The 22,736-nt window shown below is 39.9% G+C and overlaps 1 protein-coding gene and 1 non-coding gene across 6 annotated transcripts in view; both read left to right on the top strand.

Moving 5' to 3' along the window:
- Positions 1 to 19,081, top strand: part of csnk1g1 (casein kinase 1, gamma 1) — a 28,056-nt gene extending 8,975 nt beyond the window's left edge. For 2 of the 5 annotated variants that reach the window (XM_018752581.2, XM_018752582.2), the window contains exons 4-15: positions 732 to 772; positions 1,962 to 2,031; positions 11,440 to 11,591; positions 11,697 to 11,931; positions 12,327 to 12,412; positions 12,637 to 12,721; positions 13,086 to 13,234; positions 13,562 to 13,669; positions 15,090 to 15,200; positions 15,767 to 15,873; positions 17,543 to 17,566; positions 18,718 to 19,081. In XM_018752581.2, the coding sequence (XP_018608097.1) occupies positions 732 to 772; positions 1,962 to 2,031; positions 11,440 to 11,591; positions 11,697 to 11,931; positions 12,327 to 12,412; positions 12,637 to 12,721; positions 13,086 to 13,234; positions 13,562 to 13,669; positions 15,090 to 15,200; positions 15,767 to 15,873; positions 17,543 to 17,566; positions 18,718 to 18,772 (1,223 nt within the window). In that variant the 3' untranslated portion in view covers positions 18,773 to 19,081. Of the gene's footprint in view, positions 1 to 731; positions 773 to 1,531; positions 1,734 to 1,961; positions 2,032 to 11,439; positions 11,592 to 11,696; positions 11,932 to 12,326; positions 12,413 to 12,636; positions 12,722 to 13,085; positions 13,235 to 13,561; positions 13,670 to 15,089; positions 15,201 to 15,766; positions 15,874 to 17,542; positions 17,567 to 18,717 lie in introns of those variants that run through there. The other 3 variants (XM_018752584.2, XM_018752585.2, XM_018752583.2) reach the window with 3 other exon arrangements.
- LOC114911961 (small nucleolar RNA SNORA47) lies at positions 1,578 to 1,728 on the top strand. The gene has a single exon (XR_003798023.1). It is a non-coding gene; the product is annotated as a small nucleolar RNA SNORA47 (small nucleolar RNA).
- Positions 19,082 to 22,736: the final 3,655 nt, after the last annotated feature.

The following is a 22,736-nucleotide window of genomic DNA, read 5'->3' as shown; positions in this document are numbered from 1 at the left end:
ACTATTGGTTTTTTACTGTGCCTTGGATACATATCATTAATGTTTTACAGAAATATTTCCAGTGTTCTGTACCAGTATTTCAGTATTTTTATAAGTGCTTCAAGGTTACGGGAACTGCAGCTGACTTCCACCCAGACCCACAAGACAAGTTCCTTAATTGCCGTATACCAAGCTGTTCTGAAACATTGAACAGTGTAAACTGAGAACTGCTGAAAAATATATACAAAAGTATATAGTTAACTGGCATGTATGACTCCACATCATACATGGCCACAAAAATTCTGTGACTGAAAAAATGCAACTTTTATCACTCCAGTTCTTGAGGCGCTATGTGTCTATACTTGTATGTTTGAAACAAAGTGAGAACTAATTCAGAACATCCAGGATCTTACTCTTTATGATGCTTACATAAAAGGTCTTACTAGTGACAGCTGAATGTCATCTTAAAATCAATTGAATAGGTTATTTTTCTCTGATGTATTGAAATCCTTCTTCACCGTTGAGATTAACTGGCTGATGTTTTTTGGCATCCCTTACTTTGAAGACACTGAGATACTTTGTTCTGTAAAAAGCCTTGGGTGCTGAATTATTACATAATTGAATTCATTCCTTGTTCCAAGGGGAACACAATATTTTAGAGTATTATGCAAGTTTTAAAATGCCTACACCAATCTTGTCTGTTGAAAAGGCTTCTGCTCCTAATGTTCTTTTCTCCCTATATTTTGTTCCAGGTAAAAACCTCTACACCAATGAATATGTAGCCATTAAACTGGTAAGTATTACATTAACTCTTCAAGGTTTCTACAAAAAGTTGACTCATACCTCCATAATTCAAATTCTCTCATGTATGGAGATTAAAAATACTTGAGTTGTAATAAAAAGCTGCATCGGTTCATAGCATTGTTTGAAGATAGATTTCTTGGAATGAGAATTTTGACATTTCTCGTTTCCCTTTCAGACCTGAGTCGACAACCTAAGGGCATTCAAAGTAGTTATTACAGTGCATAGTGACTGCATTTTCAGTAGTAATTCTCTGTACAGTTTGTATCTGTAAAGCTTCTGAAACTGGACTATCATAAAGCCAGCAAGTGACATTTTCAGTAATACTTGTTTGGAATTTGTGTGCGTTAATGTTAACCTGAGTCAACTGATTTATGAGATCTAAAATGTCATATGCACAGGTCTGATTTGCATGACACAAGATTATTAAGTGTGTTCTGATAAAGGATGGTTAGCCATTGGCTGTGTTTCTGAAAGGTAACTGCAACAGACACAAAGTATACACAACAAGCCTGTTTGCCTTTGTGCTCAAGGTGCTGATAAGAGTTCAGATGCCTTGTTTAAGCTGTTGATGGCTCCTTGTTCTTACAGTGTTTTAAGGAGGAATACATGTTGTATCAATGTATAATGAGAAGCTGCTGTAGCAGCTGGAGTGTACCTTAGCTTGTTGTTTTTCTTAAATATGAAATTACAAGCACTGAGACTCACCCACATAAAGAGCAACTTTAACATTGCATTTTCTCCATCATAGGAGGAAGGGTTCTAAGGCTGGTTTTTGAAATCTGACATCTGCTGGTTGGAGGTCTGAGAAGGTGTAAAGGCTTGAACATGGTGCTTTTACAACTGGTTATAGCCTCCAAAATGAATTGGACAGACAGAGTAGCTGGTTCCAGGGTGTCTGCCTTGAGCAGGTGCTGTTTGCCCCACAGATGAGTTTGTCTACACATACTACTGTGAGAAATGCTATTCCATTGCAGTTCTCTAAGGCTTATTTTGATGACACCAATTTATCCAGCACTGCCCTTACAAATTGTTTCTGTCTATACCATTACTTGCTTAGTCAGGTTTGACCAGTGTTTGTTTCACTAGTTTAAATTACTAGTTTCATGTGATTTTGGAAAATGTATAGTATCAGTGATAACAGGTAACTTAACAGAAACTAACCTTTTTGTTTCACATAGGAACCAATTAAGTCAAGAGCACCCCAACTGCACCTGGAGTACAGGTTCTACAAAACATTAGGAAGTACAGGTAAGGGTTTCCCAGCATGCTCTACTCTCTCCACTCATTGAATATGTGCTGTATAGTCAGTCTGCTTCTAAAAAAGACCAAAATTACATTGTCACAAGTTAGAAATACTTCTTGTTCTCATTGTTATTTACAGTTGCATTGAAGTGTGAAGATGCTTTTAATTATAGGTACATTATATTAATAACATTGACATGTCATGTTTGCAGGGAGCATGGCTAAGTGACATAGATGATATTGGAAGTAATTAATGTGTGTTAAAATGCTCTTCTGCCCTTCTGCTTGTTTTTAAGGATTTTCTTTCATTCTCAAGAACATGGGATCAAACAATGTGTAAACACATTTTCAGAAAATGAGCAAATTCAGAATAAAGGCTTTATCTTTAGCATTCATAGGATGTTTTAGGTAACTGCTGCAATTGCAGGGCTTGTAATTTATGGAGGTACAAAGCAAGTTGTCATTCTTAATTTTGTCTATGTGCATTGTCAGCTGCATGGATTGTCCTGTGGAAATATGCTGTAATGTGAATCGAGTGACACGCTGTCCTCACGTAGTACGCAGTTTCTCTGTTAATGTGAAACCCATGTACAACCTTTCATACATCGACTGAACCTTCTGAATGTTCTTAGAGCTACAGACCATTCTCATTAATATTGTAGTGTGTGTGTGTGTGTGTGTGTGTGTGTATACAGTATTGCATATCTACTGCAAAAGACTGTTTTGACCAGGTGGCTCTTTTTGCCTCTTTATTTCTAGTGGCAGGTTGCTGGACTGAAAGCTACCCTCTTTGGCAACTGAAAGGGCCAATACGATACTCTATATGAAATGGGCTGTTAAGATTTCCATCCTCTGCTGGAGTGGAATGGTGGTAGACTCATCACTCTGTCGGTATAGGGGTTTTGCTGTTCTTGTCGTCGTAATCCGGCTGTCATTGGCAATGTTGAGCTCATGACCAGAAGGTAGTAAGATCAGATCAAAATTTTATATAACTTGGATTATTCTAACTGGTTAAAAATGTAATTTTCATGTAGTATTTCTTCTCTTGTATGTCTTTGCACATTAAATATTTTAGCTGTTTATGTTTGTAAAACTTTCCTTTGGGAATGGTGTTGGATGTCTTTTCCTGTGAGCTTCTAAAATTTGATGTGCATAGAAATTTCAGAGTGAAATCCTACTTTTCAAAAAATTGATGCTTTTCCTGTAATATAATTTCTTATAGTAAGCATTAAATCAACTCTGTATCCACTGTTGTATCTACCATAATATTCGTTGTTTTTAATCAATTGTTATTTTAAAGCATTTTTAACGCTGACCCCACTGAGCAGGTTTCCAATAACTTAACTTGAAATTAAGAATAGCTTGCTGATTGTCTGGTATACGAGACTTGTTCTAAGTGCTGGGACTATCCTGCTAGTTTGTCTGTAAGTGTGCAGCATATTGATCTGAAGCCCAATTCTGCATTCTCTGGAGCTTCTGACAAATTAAGACCTTTTAGTTTCAATTCCAATTTTTTTTTTTAAAACCATTTTGAAAAATTTTGTGAAATAATTGGATGTATTGAGCTGGAGCACAACTTCCTGCTTCCATAAACATGCAATAGAAAAAGTGAGTAAATCTGTTAGGTTTTTGCAAACTCCTACCCTCACACCATTTTTTTTAATGCGCTATGTTCACGAGATCCTATGAAAGCTTCTTGATTGATTGACTTCCTGGAACATTAAGAAGCTTGACAGATTTGTCTTTGAACTGCTTGTTTGATTTAACTTGTAATTGGGGAAAGTGCTGAGAGGTGTTTGTTTCCTTCTGTTTGAGGCCACTCGGTTTTTTTGCAGTTAATCTTTATTTACATTTGATGTACTTTCTCACTTATGTTAATGTGATCTTCCGACATTGCTGACCAGTGGTGACTGATACTACTGTAGCTCTCCGTACCCAAGGTTATCGTCTTTGTGTGTATGAATGCTGGACCTTTAAGTCTTAATCAGATGGCTTTTGTTTATTTTTATCAATTCATTTCTTAAAATGTAGTAAGCAGTCTCGAGAGTTAGGTTTTTCTGAATGCAGCTAAAATGCAGCCCATTCTAAATTTCTTAAACATCCCTTTATCTCTTAGTGAGCAGGAGATTATTTTCATAAATGCATTGTGATCTCCCAACAGTACTGGACTGTAGGATTGCTCTTATTTTGACTAATAATTCATAAATTTGTTTTGAGGTAATAGTTTCTGACACAGGCAAAGGGGGTTTAGTAGTTTGCTGTAGTCTGAAGGGGGTGTTGGGGTGTTCAGGAAGAAGGGGACCTGGGATGGGAAGCCCAGACAGGCAACATCTTATCCAGTCATGCTGAAACTGATCAATTATTTAGAGTTCAGCACTGTGGGCAGTAAACTCACTGCTGCTTCAGCTGAGGTAAGATGACCCCATTCCAGGCCAGTGTGCCTTTGTGGAATGGGGTCCTGACCCAGAATACCTGGGATAAAAGCCCATTAATGGATGGGTTTCATGGGTAATCTTTATTCTGTATCTCATACCATTCTTGCACATTAATGTCCACTTTGTGTGTCTCTCTGCAGTGTGTATATATGCAGATATAGTACAGGTTTCAGAGCAAAATCTTTTTGGCAAGAAAAGCTTGGCAGTTTACTCTTTGAATTTACTTTTTTCTTTTTTATTTTTGTACTAGTTCTCCTTAGTAGTGGTATCACTATTTTTTATTAGTCAACAGATGGAAGGAATAAGTACACAAACATGTATAAAACAGTTTCTTTTCGGTTGCTGTTTTTTGTCTCTCACAATTTGAGATTCTATTTCAGAAGTTTTTCATTTGAATACACTTTAAATCTGATGGCATTTAATCAAGAAAGGTACATACACCGCAGCTCGTCTTGATGACCTGTTGCCATTTTTGTTTGTGAGACTAACGGCAGGATCCCTGATAATTCATTAAACTGTATTACCCTACAGGGTACATTTTTAAGGCTGTGTTTCTCCAGTGTGATCCCTGTGAGCTGTGACCATGGTGAATAGCACAAGACTGTTCTTGGAAATGATGGGGCCTGCTGGCCTACCAAACTCATGTTTAGGGAATGGCAGGTTCAAATCCAAAAATGAGATCTTTTGAGGAAAAGTGCTCCTATAGAAATTTGTAGAAGGGTAAATGTGCAAGACCTTTTAAGCTATGCACATTGCTTTGTTTTGAAAGCAGGTGTTAAATGAATACTACAATAGATGCAAGTACGTTTCCAGGATGCATACTGTGCACAGCTGAAGCATGCCATCTGGGAATGGGTGAAGCGAATAAATGACTAGCAGCAGCAAGGCTGCAGTGGTGAACTGGGTTCCTGGTTAAGAGGTATAGTGGCAGGGTGGTTGCTGAAACTGGTCAAGGCCTTACTGGAATTGCACACTCACTCTTTAGTGGGTCACTCAGCAGAAGCCACATGGATGGGTGATGTACTGGGTTGCTTTGCTTCTCAGCTGTGATGAATAAGACATGGAGCAATAAAGTCAGGTACTGATGTTTTCAAGGTGAGAATAATATGTATGAAACATGTAAAATGGGATAGGGACAGCTGGGATCATAGTGGTTAGAGCTGTTTTCTTTGGGTCCGAAGGTCACGGGTTCAAATTCCTCCTATTGCTGCAATTCCCTTGAACAAGGTTTTTACCGTAAAGTTACTTCAGTAAAAATTGCCCTTTTATCCTGCTGGGTAAATCACTATAGGTAGTTTAATATTGTAAGTGGCTTAGGAGAACAGCATCATCTAAATCAATAAATGTAAATCTAGAAACAAACACTTTTATTTGGTATGATTTTGCTTTACAACCCTTCCCCACTAAGGTACAGGTGTTGATTATTCATTTTTTAAAAGTAATGATATTTCGCCCAGTTGTACATGGCTTTACAGGACAATATAACCATTCATTTCCTGAGATTAGATCCAGTGTTTTACTGTGGAGATTCTCAAAGTTGGCACAGTCGATCTCTCTGCCATTTAAGCAGTTCTCTGAAAGGTTTCTGACAAATAAATGTTTGCTCTTTTCATAGGAGCTAGTGCGGTTGTTCTGATGTGGATGGTATATAGTGTCACAGGCTGTCAGACCTGGAGCAGTGAGCAGTTAATGTGTATTCAGTCGGGTGCTGTAAATATTGCTGAGTCTTGTCCTGTGCAACTGTATTCAGTATGGGGAATTTTGTGCCATTTAATGTCTTTTTTTTTTTTCCTTTTTTTAAAAAAAAAAAAAAAAAAAAAACATTATGCTAGCATTGCTGTTATCCTTAGACATTTTTAGTGTTCCTAAATCTGGCATAACTATAGCACAGAAGTCTGGAAAGTACAAATGCAACAAGATAGTTTTTTTTTTTCCTTCCCATTTTGTCTTTAAGCAAATATGCTCTCAAACACAGTCACATAAGGAATGGCAAGCTGTAACTGCTTTAAACTCACTAAGGAAAATGAAACCTTTGTATTACTGGAATTTGTACACTGCATACAGAGGAAAACCACCTTGTTTTCCAGTATATCTTCAGTTTCTCTTTAAGTCCTCTCTGTAACTCATTCTGCATAATTCAGAGTAATTTTAAATCTTCTGCAAAACTGTTGGACAATTAATGGCAACAGCAGCTGACATCATAGTGAAGAAGAACAGGATGAAGAACAAATGGGAATGCAGGAAGCACCAATTTGAGCTCATATAAACCGTAGGCACTACATGAAATGAACTTGTAACATGGGGATCAGATTAGGGGCTCTAACATTACTTTATCACTTAGTCCAGGATTTCATTCCAAATGTTTTACCTGTTTATTCAACTGAGGAAGTTCGGGTTCACGTACCTTACTTCAGTGTACTGCCCAGTTGCAGTATTGCTTTATTTTGGTGTATTTAACAAGGGTCATCTGAACAATATTTCTGTGAATGTTTTGCAGGGCAATTAGATGAATTTGGCCCAGAGTGGCACACCAGGGTGTGAAATGTCATCTTGAACAAAACAACTCTACAGCTGCTGTGTTCTTTTCTTCCCCTTGCAGCACTTTGGAGTAGTTGCTTCATGCAGAGGAAAGTTAATGCTTCTCACATTGTTCAGTAATGTTCTTGATACAGTCTGCTGCTCCCTACACAGTTTGAAGACTTGGCTGGGAAATAAACAGTGTAAAATCATGCCAGTGTGCAGCAGCTTCCAGAGGGACTGAAAAACCCGGGTGCACATGCCCAGACTTGTCTCTGGAACGCTCCAAAGCTCTCTTTCCAGCTATGCAGTGCTGCCCGTTTTTACATTATTTCTCCATCTTTTTGCTTTTTCAAGAGGGGAAGCTGAGCATCTCTTGTAGTTGTGCTTTTCTATTTTTTTCTTCTGTCAATTCAATTTAAATTAAAATCCATTCTGTCTAGATCTGTGATGGTACATCTGATAAAATAGATTATGAAACAATCACCAGATTTGTTATTCAGGATGAATTACATGGTACCTTGTATATGTACAATTAAAATGATGTATCATGGTATGTGGTGTATTGTGTTGAATACCAACAAATGCTACAGCCAGAATTTAATTCTGTGATATTCTGAAAGATACAGGTGGTGGAAAAACTAATCTACTTTGAATACCACAAACATTTGATATAAAAACAGTGTGTAGGAATGTTCCATAAATTTAAGTATTAATTATTCATGGAGTGACATTGAAAACTGTCCATGTATTATCTGTTGGTATTTGATACAATTTAAAATTTGCAAGAGTAAATAGTGGCTCACATGATGAACTTGGCTGTCTTGTTTGAAGAGAATCCAAAAAGAGAAAATGAGAAAGTGTAAACAGGAGTTTCCCTGAGAAACATTATTGATATGTAAGTAGGTCCCACAGAGCGTTGGCTCCAGAGATGTCAGAATTCTGTCCTCCTCTCTCCCGTCTTGTCCATCTTATTCATCGACAGGGAAAATTGTGATTATTTTCCCATTTCTCACCGTGGAAAGTAATAAATTTTTACAATCGTACAGTGTTCCCCAGTTGAGTACCTCATTAGACTTTATGTAAGCAGTTACTTTTCTAGGTGCTTGCCAGTCCAGGACAACGTTTTGGCTCCATTACAGTGCATCCTTTCTGTGATTTAACCAAACATTGCCAGCATTTAGGAATATATTTCGAAGCCTGGAGGAATATTGCTTAATTTAGAAATTTACTTTTCTTTTTTTACCTATTTGTTATATGTAGTGATCAACGCTTTCAAAAGCACCTTCAATCATTAGACTCTGGTGACCTATGTACTTTTTCTTTTCTAATAAAAAGTAAAATCCAACAACTAAGAACCAGTTTTTGGCAGAAAACATTTTAAAAACAGTACCCTACCTCAGAATGGTGAACATGTTGCATGTTATACTTTTCATTATTTAATAGATATTAAGATTGCAAATATAATTTGTGCAGACCTGTCTGACTCCTGGTTTAAAGGGGGGCAGGAGAGGGAGTAACTCAGTTGCTGGAATGTCTAGAGACCAATGATTTCTCAGCAAAAACTGCAGTGCATGTGTGTTACCCGGCCTTCCTCCACGTTGCTGTGGTGCTCTCCCTCGCTGCCTTTTGTGACGTTGGCATGAGTCACCAGTACTGATGTCGGCCCCTGCTTGGCTCAAAGTATCTCTACTCCTTCTGGTTTGCCTCCCCAGTGCCCCCACCCCTTTCCTCATATCAAGCTGTGGCAGCACTAACCCGATTCAGGGACATAGCTGTGCTGGCTGGTCCTGTTGATGGCTAAATCATGGTCAATGTGCTTTAGAACAGACATAGTTTGGGCTGACTGTCAGTGTGACATTGTCCCCACAGATTCAATCCATGCTCCCCACAGTCTGTATCTGTTAGAGATTAAATCTAGACAGTGGTTAAGTAGTGTCTTTTTTATTTTTTCGTTCAGCATTAGCTCTGGCAGCTTGAAAAGCTTCTCTGATTATTACTTTCTGCTCTCCAACACTTAACGTTCAGTTCTGCACATGAATTGGTGATGCAGATCATGTGACATAGTGTCAGCATTAAGAAGTCTCCAGCTTAGAAGGATGCATACACTACTGTAGTGCAGAGAGGACAGTGATGTGGCTCATGTTGGCAATCCTTTCCAGCAAGCTGTTGAGTAACAGATGCTAACCTTGCTCCAGATACACAGCTAAGAATGCTTTGTTCTCATTCTGCTTGTTTCACCCTCAATATACAGTATATCTGTTTCTACACACACAGTGCAGACCTGATTTAACTACACTGCTGTCAGTTGTAAGACATGAAACATTTTATTCTACTATGAACAGTCTCCATCCTTTCAGCTCTGGTGCAGATCATGTTGTTTTATTAGAGTTGCAATGTCAGAATCTTTCCGTGACAGTGAGCAGACATCTAGCGGGCACTGGACTTTGTTGTTGTAATTTTCCTCCTTTTCAAAAGTAAAACTATGAGTTATCACATCCCATTTTGCCTATAATGGAATTAATGGCCACTAATATGTAATGCTTTCTCTCTTGGAATTGAATTGAATGAAATACAGGTTACTGTTAACATCAGGGTTTACGCTTTTAATTAGTGGTTAGAAACAGTTAACATATTGTCTCTCAGACCGACATTTTATATTTACAGAAGGGAGCTCCCACCCCACAAGCACAGAGTGACAGCTGGAAGTGTGGGTACAGTTTCCCACTCCACTGAACCTGGGTGTTCACTGCTGTTCTTAGTTAATGTGCACCTGGCACGTGGGTTATACCCCACCTCCTGCCCAGTGGCACTGTGCTTGTGGCTGGTACTGACAGTTGGTGTAGATATCACTTGACAGCAAACTCAGATCAAGATCGACCTGCCCAACAAAGCTGCTTTGCTTGTCAGCCTGTTGATCTGTGGATGGTGGGTAGAGGGAGCTAGGACATCTAGGGTCACGTTGCTCGCTGTATTGCTCTGCATAGTCCAAATACCTTCCCCCACCAATACAAAGTCTCACCCCTCTGCCACAGCTTTGTGCAACCGTTTGAATCTGTTTTGCAGCAGATGGTGTTTTGTGGGTGCACAGAAAATCTGTAACGGCCCACAACTTTACAAAGTGAAGCTACCAGTTGAGCCATCTGCAGATTTTGCATGGAGAATCTGTCTGAGCCTGTACATTCTGTATATTTTAAATGCGCTTCAGATAAAAGTTATATGGTTTGACATTGCAATGATGTATACGTGATGCAAATCAAACTTTGCTCATAAACAGTATTGGACTTAACAGTGTAATACTGAGCATATTTCATAGAATGCACGCTGTGTCTGCTCTGGTTGCTCCATTTCCTTTTGCCTGTTCGCCATCAAAATAATTGGATTTGTAGGAGCAATAAGGATATGGATCAGTAATGATGCAGTATTTGATGTTTCGATTTGGAACTTTGGAATATATCCACTGCTTTAACATTTCTGTAGTTTTTGAAAAATTGAGTGTTTTGCCTGGAGCGCAAAGGCCCGTTTGCTTTCCTGTCGTTACCCCTTTTGTGTTTAAGGCATGCAGCCTTAAGCTATGCCAGTGAACCCATAAAATGCCACTGTTTAAGGGATGCAGCTGCAAGCTGTTAAAACCTATGACATAAAAAAAAACCTTTGTCTCAATGCATGTTCTCTAGTACTGAATAGTTGGTCCAGTGTTAATAGCTCCTTCGGTGTGCCTGTATATTCTTTAATCTGGTTTCTTTTTGCCTTTTATGTCTTGTTGAATTAATTTTGTTTTTTGATAAAGTAGACCTCAGATAGGCAGCAGCAGTAACAGTGCTTCTAGTCGTGAGTGAAGTCTAAGCAGCAGTTCCCATTATTCCACTCTTGTCATACATGTATATCTCCATCTGGTGACAGTTTTTTGACTTGATACTTGGGAAGTATTTCACTGTTTGAAATAATCCATATTTATCACCTTATTATTCATATCTTGTGCCCCTCTCGACTAATTTTCATACAATAAAGTTTAACTTTATTTTCAGATTTCCCTGAAATTTGCCTTGCAGCAGCTGTATCCTTCAGGGCAATGGCACACTGCAGACCAAGGCAACATGCAAGGATGTTAGAGAAAACAAAGAATAAGAAGAAATAAAATTCATCATAGGTTTTGAGAAGATTCTTGAGTTGGGCACTGCTTTCATTGCTCTTCTGATTTTTGTAAAGACGGTTAAACATTTTGTATTTCACCACATTATGACACAGGAGGCTGACATCAAAGCTGATTTAATAAGGGTACTGGGAGTAGCATATTTCTGCCACAGTGTTTCTACAGTACAGTATGTGTCAGTGTATTTAACATATTGCTGAAGTAAATCAAATGTTCTTTAAGTGACCAGAAAATGTTGTTTTGTTTATGTGTTGCATTGCCTGTATCCAGTTTCCTGTTTGTCTCACACTGTTTCTCTCTGCTTCCCAGCTGAGGGCCTGCCGCAGGTGTACTACTTTGGGCCGTGTGGCAAATACAACGCCATGGTGCTGGAGCTGTTGGGCCCTAGTCTGGAGGACCTCTTTGACCTGTGTGACAGGACCTTTTCCCTTAAGACTGTCCTTATGATTGCTATCCAGTTGGTTAGTTGCTCCAGCAATCCATTGCTTCTATGTTCAAATAAAACCTCTCCACCTACATTTTATGATGCTCTCTTCTTTCACCCTTTCCCCCCATTTTGTGCTCAGATCTCCCGGATGGAGTATGTGCACTCCAAGAACCTCATCTACAGGGACGTTAAACCGGAAAACTTTCTCATTGGGCGACAGGGCAACAAGAAGGAGCACATCATTCACATAATTGACTTTGGTCTAGCCAAGGAGTATATTGACCCTGAGACCAAAAAACACATTCCCTACCGGGAGCATAAGAGTCTAACTGGCACAGCTCGCTACATGTCCATCAACACACATCTGGGGAAAGGTATATCTGTGTTATAATACTGTTTCTCTCTTTACCTCGCCCTCACAAGTTGTAGGTAATAGATTATTTTTCAAGCAGTTCTAAGCTACCGTTTCAGTTCAGCTGATACGAGGCTGTGTTCTTTTCATGTTCAGTCATACATTAAGTTTTCATGGTCTTTGAAGATGTGGCCCTGTCTGCTGGAGTACCGTCAGCTGTTTTGTTGAATCAATTGAACTAGTCTACTTGAGTTAAATGGAAGTTGTATTAAGGAACAAGCTGCTTAGGGGAAGAAAGAAAAAGGAAAAAATGTTTTGAGTAAATTTTTTCATGAATGTTGTTTGTCGTGTGAAATTGTCTGAAAACCTTCTCTCCTGCGTACTGCCAGCTGAACTGAACCTCCTTTTATGTTGCAGAGCAAAGTCGACGAGATGACCTGGAGGCCTTGGGTCATATGTTCATGTACTTTCTTCGGGGTAGTTTGCCCTGGCAGGGCCTCAAGGTAAGGGAAGGTGGTAAATAAGTAAGGCAGTACTTAGTAGCGTATTGGTTAAATACATAAATTTGGCAGTCAGCCTCAACAGGTGAAGTGAAATGTCCAGATATATAAGTCTGAGAAATTAAGTTACTTCTGGCAGGAATTGTGAGCTAAGCAACTAAGCATATAAAACATATAGACTGTTAATAGGGTCCAGCGATGTTGCACTGTCTGTCCTCGAACTGCAGGCAGACACTCTGAAAGAACGCTACCAGAAGATTGGGGACACAAAACGCAACACTCCTATTGAGGTTCTCTGTGAGAGCTTTCCAGGTACATTGAAGCAGTGGTCAACTCTTGACTCTTCTTTCTCTTTTTCCTTTTCAGTCTCTTGTGCATTATTTTCCTGCACTGTTTCTTTTTTTTTTTTTCTTCTTCTTCATTTTCAGTAGCATATGTTAATTTCCTATTTCACAGAGGAAATTTTTGGAGGCAGTCATGACTCTTCCTGGGTTTAGTCACATCATTTGGATTTTATTGACCTTTGCTACAGGGCATTTACTTATTTTTAAGCTACCACAGGGTTTTGTTCTGGTGCTTTTGTTTCAGCTGAATTCAAACAGTAGGGAATAAGCTTTGTGTCTGGTATCTACCAAGTAAAGGTATGGGGTTTCACGCGTCTGTGTGGTTTCTCCAGAGGAGATGGCAACCTACTTGCGCTATGTGCGACGGCTGGACTTCTTCGAGAAACCTGATTACGACTACCTGAGGACGCTGTTCACAGAGTTGTTTGAGCGGAAAGGGTACACCTTTGACTACACCTATGACTGGGTCGGCAGGCAAATTGTGAGTACCGTGCAGCTGTGCTAGTAATGGCTAAGGTTTCATGGTTTACTCAAAGTCCTCTGTATTGACCATAGTGCTGAATGGTTCATTCATCTGCTTCCACTGAGACAATTCAGAGGAGTTGAAAAGAGCTGTTAGTTACCACTGAGTCATCTGTGTTCCGGGCTTCACACGAGTTGACGTTCTGCTGAACAGTCTATGAAAACTTTTGATTAAATGGATGCTTTGGGTGCTTTTGCCTTCTGCTTGGGCATGGAATCTCAAATTATATTTGGCCCCATACTCTTCAACAGAGGTTTTTTTTTTTTTTTTTGTGCATTCCCTTAGCCTACGCCGGTTGGATCCATTCACGTGGATTCAGGGGCATCTGCTGTAACCCGTGAGAGCCATGCCCACCGGGACCGGCCTTCACAGCACCAGCCTCTGCGGAACCAGGTGAACACTTCTTTGCCTTCACGATGGCCCTTCTGTCATATCTGTATTTAGTTAAGTCATTCACTTAAAGGTTTCCACCAGCAAAGATATGACATGCTATCATTGCTGCAATATTTCACTTTCTTTTGAAGTATTTTAGTTTGTGGATGTTATTTATGTCTGCTGCTATGCAGTTTAGTATTTCAAATTCACCAAATTGAGGGTCCTACGCTGCTGCACCAGTCTTTTCCCTGCCTGAAAGTATGAGTTCTGGCCACACCCCAACGATCCCCATGAAGCATGTGCACTAGCAGCACCAAGCTGATACAAAGTATGACTAAAGTGCATGCTTATGTGTTGCCTGACATTTAAAAGCAGCAGCTGCCTTTATTATTTTGTTCCATGCTGCTTCATTTTACAGTTCCTGCTTCCTTTATATCCTAGTGTATTACTTGCCTTTGCAGTGGTTGGTATTATGCTGTCTAAACGAGGGATGGTTTTAGTCAATAGCAAAATAATAATAATAATTCAGTCTGTAATGGAAAAAGTAAATATGACCAGCCAAGCCAAGGAGCAGCTTTGACTTTGTGATTTGTGAATAGAATAATGTGATTCTCTTCATTGTGGGCTGCTGGCAATCAGCATGCTCTTCTACAGCTTGAACTTAGGTTGTGATGATGTGCCACAACTAATGGGTTGCAGAGTAAGAACTTTACTTAAATAATAAGGGGGAAAGGTCAGGAGCTGTTGGTCCTCTTTTGCAGCTATTGCAATGCACTAATGGTGTTTTTTTCCTCCCCTTGTACTGCCAAACTTCTTTAAGATAAATGAGTATGGTCTCTCCAGGGTTACTGTGCTGGAGTGCAGACAGGTCTGCAGCACTGGGGATTTTCAGCACAAATGATGAAGGCCACTTTGAGAATTGGTTCATAACTTTTATAAATAAAGGAAGTCAATGTGTGCAGCACCTAGTCTTGCATTCCACTGCTTTTAAAGCTAGTTTATCCACAGGTCATCTGTTGTTGTTGCTTAAACTTGAAATGAGTGAAGGAGCTGTAAGACCACTGCAGCAAATATCTTTGTTGTTTGGCATTCCGCAATAGCAACTGACCATAAAAAAGAAGAGTACAAGATTGTTATCTGTGTGTTTTATGGAAACAATACACCATGCCCAGTACAGCTATAGATCACAGGCAAATTTAGGTCTGTATTTGTTTGTGTATATGTGTGCATTTTTTTTTCTGGTTTTATATTTGCTTTTTCTGTTTGCCCCTTCATGGCCTGTTTTGCTCTGTATCACTAACCTGCCTTTGCCCTACTGCTTCTGTTTTCTCATTTCACTGTGTGGATTTCCTCTACCGAACCACATTGCATGGTTCCCACCCACTCTAACCCCCGTTTGGCCTTGCCTCGCTCTGCGTGCCTCACTCCCCTTGAACAGACTGCATCCTCTGACCGCCGCGGAGCATGGGAGGTACAGCCCAACCGACAGACAAACTCCTCTTACCTGGCCTCCCACCTGGCAGCGGACAGGCACGGAGGATCTGTTCAGGTACGTCCCTGTCTCGCACTGCCCTCCTGGGCTCTGATTGGCCTGTTTTCCATAAGATGGATGTAAGCGCTGTATTGAGCATGAGCTGTTGATTTGCATCACCCTGGCTCTCCTTTGCTTTATGGTTGAATTGTTATTCCTTAGTGTTTCCTAACCTGCACCTCCCCGGGGGAGCTCATAAGATGACGTGGGGGTCCCACCATTACTCAAGGTTGATACAACAAACTTCTTTTCCTGAACAGACAGGAAGACCCTTCTGTCTTTTTGTAGGAATTCTTGAAATTCAAGATGTCAGGGGCAGTTTGAAGATGTTTGTAATTTACCAGATGTACATTACTAAGTAAAATAAAACACGTGGTTTCATTTCACAGAACAGGTAAGATAAGGTAGACAGCTATGTGCTCAGGGGCTTTTTGAACTTGTATAGCATTTTAATATTCACATTGTATAGCATCACTATACTTCAGGTAAGTAATATTGGAATCTGGGAAAACCTATAGCCATGTCCTCTCAGACTGTGGTCTTGTTTTCCATTTGTTAGGTAATTATAATTCACTGTCTTTTAGGTGGTCAGCTCAACCAATGGGGAGCTCAATGCAGACGATCCATTGGCGGCTCATTCCAACGCTCCAATCACAGCGCAGGCAGAAGTGGAAGTAGTGGATGAAGCCAAGTACGTGATCCTTCCACTGTACCCACATTCAGGGTTCTGCAGTGTAGTCGTGTATGTGTGTAACTGAAAATGTATGGGAATTAACCCCATCTCAATTGTCCAACTTGCTCTGTGTACAGGCTGCCATACATCACAATCTGATAATCAGGCTCTGGACACATGACTGTCTTGTAGGTTTGAAAAACAGGATAAAAGTACATGGCAATCCCCCCCCCCCCCCAAGTTTCAACACTTTCAGGTTCTCAACGGCATCCGTTGTTCAGATTCACTTCAGTGTCATTTTTTCCATGTTTTTGCTTCTATTAAGTTGAAAGATTTGTAAAGGCAAGCTGCCATCATGCAGTGAAAGAGCAAATTTACCTTTTTGTCATTTTATGTCCTTGCTAAATTGTATTTGTTGCCCATTTCCCTCCGTTCAATTTACTACTGAGAAGGGGCTGGTTACCCATCAGGTGTATTGGCTGGCTTGTTTGAAATGATGATGCGCACATTTTCATCTGGCCCTTTGATATCTTAACTGCAGGCTTGGTTTGTTTGCACTTCATTTGGAAAGAAAAGACTCCAGCAGAGGCTGGTAGAACAGAATATTAAACAGAAAAGCATGCAATGGTTTCTGCAGCTGTGTTAAATACAGCCTCTTCATTACATAAGTTTCTACCACTGATGTTCATTCAGTTTGTACTAAAACAAACTACAACAGCTGTTCTCATCGTTCCAGAAATTATGACACAAGATATTGCCTGTTGGGTGTCTTATTGAAACAGCATTCTGCTTCACCAGAGTATGTGTGTTCATGATGTGTTTTCTGCTTTAGATGTGTTAGGTATTTTAAGTGTGTTTGTGTGCATCCACTTTTCGTACCTTGTCCCAGTTTATTCTTTTCCTCGTTTTCTTTTTCCCTGTTTCCTGATTTTTCTGGACTAGTCCAGAAGATTATTGAATATGTTGCTGTTTACACTTGTAAAACTAGATTTTCTGATTTCATGGTTTTATTGCCATTTAAACTAAGTTACCAGCACTTCAATAAATCACAAGTTTTAAACAGTTGTCACAAAGATCAAGAAAGCATCTCCTTATACAAAAGAAAAGTGTTACTGTGCAGCAATACTTAAACTGCTGCCACAAATGTTGTTTTCAACATTGAATCAGGCTGCCCTCTGGCATTTAGAGTAGTTAAAGGACATAATCAGATGAAGTAATGTCAAGGCAAGATCTCAGTAGATTGAGTCCTGTGGCATGTTTTACTAAAAACCTTGCCAAGTAGAGTGGGTAGTTTCAGTGATCATGAAGCAAACCTGTAAACATTCCATGTTGGAAATACCTCTTAAAACACCAGTATAGGCTCTCTGCAATGAGAATGTGTATACACCTTGTTAAAATCAGAAGTGTGGGCTATTGAAGAAAATTTTGTACAGTATCGATGTATGGTGTCGTGTGACCACTGTCTCTTTAGATTGGTTTCAGTCCGACCGGCCACGTTCTCTACTTCAGGTGAATAAAAGTCTTAACAAAAGGTGCATTAGCTATAGCAATAGTTTGGGTTACCTGAGGTGTCTACTCTGGACGAGTCCAACTGTGAACCCCCTGCCCCATGTGCCAGTATTGGCGGTATTGCCATTTCACTTTGGTGTATTAATCTCTGTCTTTTCTCTTTACACTCTTTCTGTAGCTGCGTGAAAATGCTCAACCTGTGGTGAGTGTCTCTACAGTCTATGTCAAACCCAAGAGAGCAGACCGGACTAGAACTCATAGGCAAAGTGCTGTGCAGGGATTTTGGGAACTACTGAAGGGGCACATACAGCTCCGCAGTTACACAGTTGGGTGAAAAGCAGCAGAATTTGAATTGCGGTGTTAGCGGATGCAATAATCTTCAATCTCCTTGCAAGATTTAGTTTGAATTAAAATATGCTCACTACTACACAAGTTTCTGTCCCAAACATCTGTGATCTCAGTATAAGTTTCAAGAAGACCTTCTCTGCAAACATTTGTCTTTAAACATATATACAGCTCTCCAGGTGTGAGCATGCTGTGGTTCAGACAGGAGGTAGGAAAAGGCCTGAGCTGGTGGATGAGAGGTGTCTGTTCTCCAGGAGCACAGTACACCTGCTGCAATCATAGCAACCTCCATCTGAAACCAACAGAAAGACCATCACCGATTAAATTAATATCTTCATTTTCTGGTAGGTGTATAGAAAACATAACACCTACCTTTAATGTGATGGTATAGACATAACTCATCAGAGTTTGCTAGTACATGTTTCACAAAACCTAGGAAATCTTTTTCTTTCATGTAAGTGTGGAGCTGTTCTCTCACCCTTTTATGGTGTTAATCATTTCAAATTCATATTTTTTATCTTTTAACAAACCTGTTTTGGTTTTGTGGACTTATTTTAACACAGTGTGTTTCTTGTTACTTTACTGTTCAATAAAATATGCTTGTAAAATTAAATGGAGGGGAAACTCCCACCTATTTTGGGAACAGAATGAGGCAACAGACTACCTGTATTCCAGTTAAATCTGTACTGCCTTTATTTTATTTTCTTTTATGTTTTATCCATCCATTGCAAAAGTGTTTTGCAATGTTTATTAGTTATTCTTTAACTGTAGTTAAGATGCGAAGTTTCGTGTATTCCAGTTTGAAATATAGTAACATTCATGGGGTATGTGCTTTCCTCTTAACTTTTTTGCCAGAATATGCAGTGTCATGTTGAACAGGTGTGTGCCGCTCCTGCATTTGGCCTAGTGGAATTTAAAGATGTGTGTTATGATCATCACTCTCTCTCTCTCTCTCTCTCTCTCTCTCTCTCTCTCTCTCTCTCTCTCTCTCTTTCTTTCTCTCTGCAGGTGTTGCTGCTTTTTTAAACGGAAACGAAAGAAGAACACTCCACGGCACAAGTGATCCTTTCTCCTTTCCATCTTTCTTTGTTTATAAGGAGCTCCATAAATGAAAACGGCAGTATCTGAATTGGATAACCACGAGAGGACCTGCACATAAGAGGCATGCACGTGCAGTCTCTATTTTTGTCATCATCATCCTTGGGAATGGCCTCATGGCACAATCAACAGGACCCTCAGCTGGGATGAAAAAGAGCTGGCAGGTGTTCCGATAGCTTTGTACTTCACTCAGTGTCCTATTTCTGTCCGCTTTCCTGGTTTGGTCTTTCCTACCAGGGAAGGGAACAGCAGGGTACTTGTGAAAGCTCCACATGTTCTCTGCCTCTGTGTGACTCGCTTGGCAGGCCCTTGCGAGCAGGGGGCTCGCCGGCTGTGGGTGCCCTGCCGGTCCAACGACTCCTAGACTAGAGTGCTGTTGTAAGAGCTTTCTTTGCCGTCACCATCCCCAATTCACATCCATTGTCATCCCAGTAAGTGTCACAGTGATGTTTATTTTTGTACCTTAACCTTCTCCCTGTTACTTCTGGTATATGTTCCAATTTGTGCTTTTTTATTCTCCTCACCCAACATTGGCATCCTGCAGTTTGATTGAAATATGCTCTTTCAAATAATGGTTATACAGCCTGTGGTGTTACAGTTGTACATTCCTTTGGCCCCTCCTTGTCAAACAGATGTAAAATATCGAGGCAGCATGGCTTATTTTAGAAATGACTGCTCTTGTCTGTCCTATAGCTTTATATTGTTTCATTTCCATACTTCTGGACAAAGGGAAAAGAATGGCTGTCACAATGAATGTGCTCCTTGCAGTGAGACTGTATCTCCTGGCACATGTGGTTTGTGGAACTCCTGACCTTGTTGTTGGCCATGGTTCTTTGTTCTGCATGAGATGGTTACTGTTGTGGACTGTCCATGAAAGGAATTCCAACAGTGGGTGTAAGTATGTCTTTCACATACTGACCTTTGGAGCCGCCACATGCCAGAAAGCCTGAAAACCACACAAGAATCACAGAGGGACTCCTGAAAGCCAGCAGGTTGGGTGCAGACACACAGAAAATGGGTGTGCTGGGCTATGTTTCTTTCCTTGCTGCTTAAACACTCCCAGTCCTTTAACTTCACAAACGACGAGCCCATCCTGCTGCCTTGACCTTTGTACCTTTTTATGTGATGTAAAACTCAGACACTTGGCTGTTCGAGAGGGAGATTTTTTTTTTTTCCCCCCCCCCTCCGCCTTTCTTCATCTCCTTTTCTCACACACAAAAACAGACTTCCTGACAATCGCAATACTTATATATGCTGTAATGAGTCTCGGTGTATCATGACTAAATCATTGATGCTTGTTCTGATTTAGATAATGCCATTTACAGAAATTTATCCACCCAAATTGCTCACGGCTAGTCTGCACTGTGAAATGCCTGTTACTGTAAAAGTGGATTTATTTCACACACTAGCCTCAAATTTTTGCCATTGACTTTTGAAAGTTCCCCAGGCAATGACAGAACATGTCTTCTGTTTTTGCCAGATGTCTACAACTTCCTTTCTGCTCCAGCAAGTACCTGTTCCACTCTGACATGCTTTAAAATAAAAACTGATATTACTATTCAGGACTCATCACATGCTAACAGATGGCATGTGCGTGTTTACCATTGAGCTGTGGGGAGAGGTCAATAGGAGGGAGTTTTATCTAATGGAGATATTGGGAAGAAACAAACTATTAGATAGCTCTGCTGCTCAATGCCTTAAACAGATCACCGTTCAGCAGAGCCTGCTGTGAGAGGCTGTGCTCCTTTGTGCAGAGCAACAGTCTTGAATGTAAACCCCAATAAGCCGTTAAGCCCCCCCCATCTGGTCAGAAAATGGTAAATTAAAGCTAATGATACCAGTCATGCTTTCAGGACAGTGAATGGTCAGGAACAGGTTTTTTTTTTTTTTTTTCCTCTTTCATGTGAAATTTTGCATGTTAACAAAGCTGTTTGAATTTGGGATATCAATTCCTTGTGTTTGAGGGAGGCAGCAGCAGAAAAGTGTTTAGATTTTTTTCCTAAATTTGCATTGAAAAGGAGTGGAGTCAAAAGTGGAAGTGTTCTGACAACCCCTCCCCACTGCCTCAGGTGTGAGCAGTTTTAATGATGCCTTCCTTTTCAGTCCTTACCTGTGTGCTGCTTAAACTACAGGTTGTTTTTTAATATTATTTCATAACATTTACTAAATGTGAATCTTGAAAACATACTGTATTATTTTATCCAGATATTGATGTTTGGTATTTCTTAGTAATGAGAGGAGGAACAGCTCTCATTTCTGACTGCACTACATTTTCCTCTGCCTTTTGTTTACCTGGTGAGTTACCGGCCTTCTTCTATACAGCTGACATTGAGACTTGGTTAAGATATCATTAGTATTTTGCCGTGGCAATATAACATTTAAACAGAACCCTAATGGTCAAGGTTGTAATTCTGTTTACCAAAATCCTTTTCAATATTCCATTCATGATTTATAAGTGTAAATATGAACTAAACCATCATGTGTCTGTATGTTCATATTTGTTTTTAACCTAATCCTTGTTGTAACACTAGTCTGTGAAAATCATCCTGAGGTGAGCTGTTGGAACTGGTGTCCTGCGCTTATAGATGCAACAGTGCTGTTGCCTAAGGGCTCCAGTTGAGTGAGTGCATACAAATATTCTTGTAGTACAGTGCTATTTATTTATGTGCGAACTCTTTAAATGTGGGCTTAATTTCCTTTTTTGTGAGGCATTGATCATGCTGGGGTCTGAATTATTTAAAACATACTTGAATACAAAAGAAAAACAGGAGGTTTTCTTTTAGGTTTTGTCTGTTTTGTTGAGTCAAAAAATGAGCAAACAATGTTGATGTAAATAGCAAATGTCTTGATTGAATGGTATTCCACTGCTGAAACACATCATGTGCCTCTGACTGCATTTAGGATGCAGTTACAGTCAGATTCTGTTTAGTGACTCATTGTATCCAGCTGGTTCCTGAGCTGACTATCAGATGCAGGTTACTGGGCTGGCTACTGGGAATGGCCAGTTCTGGGAGGGGGAGAGGTATCCGTCAGCTCCTGATGGTCTATGACCTTAAGTCATCAATTGGAACTTGAAACTTTGATTTCCTGGCTGCACTACACAATGTAATATATTGTAACGGATAGATAATATGGTTTTATTACTTAAAAACTAAACTGATCACTCCTGAACAGTGTTTGTTTTCTGGCCAGGTGTCCTGATGCAATCCTAATGACAACCAGCCCTTTTTGTAACCCAATATAGTGTAATCCACCTTAATTCTCAGTACATTTGAAGATATTGGATGTAATGTGTTTAACTGGAAAGAAACGTGCATTTCTGTGTTTCATGCTGACTGAATGAAACACCCCAGTGAGATGACAAATATGTAGCTTTCGAGGGACAAGTTGAAATATCAGTGAAGGATAGTGAATTTTGTATTTCACTTCCTGTAATTAGTAACAGCCATTTTATTTTTTTGATGTCACAGATGTAAATAAATACACTAAGTTGCTGGTTTTCATAAGATGCTGTAGTAGGCCTTTTATGATGCCCTCTTCTCAGCCAATGAAGATCTGATCTGAAAACATTTTGCAAAGGTTGTATTTGTGTGCTTATTTGGATATGGAAGTTGTTGGTCATTTCATTCATTACACAAGGCTGTCATGTTGTGACCTGTGGCAGTCAAACTGCTGTTCTCTCTGGGAGGAACTGCGCAATTGGACAAGCTCTACAGGTGCTGCTCCAGCTTGGAGAAAAATTTCCTATAGGGTTGCTGAGGTTTGATGCATTGCTTACATACCACATTACTGCTGTTCTTTGAGTGTCATTTCTTTTATAAAAAAAAAAAAAAAAAGCTTTTTGGCTTTTGTGAACAGTGGGCATCATCAGTCTGCTCCGGTTAAATTAATTGCACGTGTTAGTCGATGTGCAGAACATTTCCAGAAAA

Source organism: Scleropages formosus, chromosome 11 (assembly GCF_900964775.1).
Source record: "Scleropages formosus chromosome 11, fSclFor1.1, whole genome shotgun sequence".
Taxonomy (NCBI): domain Eukaryota; kingdom Metazoa; phylum Chordata; class Actinopteri; order Osteoglossiformes; family Osteoglossidae; genus Scleropages; species Scleropages formosus.
The sequence above is the reverse complement of the archived record's forward strand: the minus strand, read 5'-3'. Positions and strand labels throughout refer to the sequence as shown.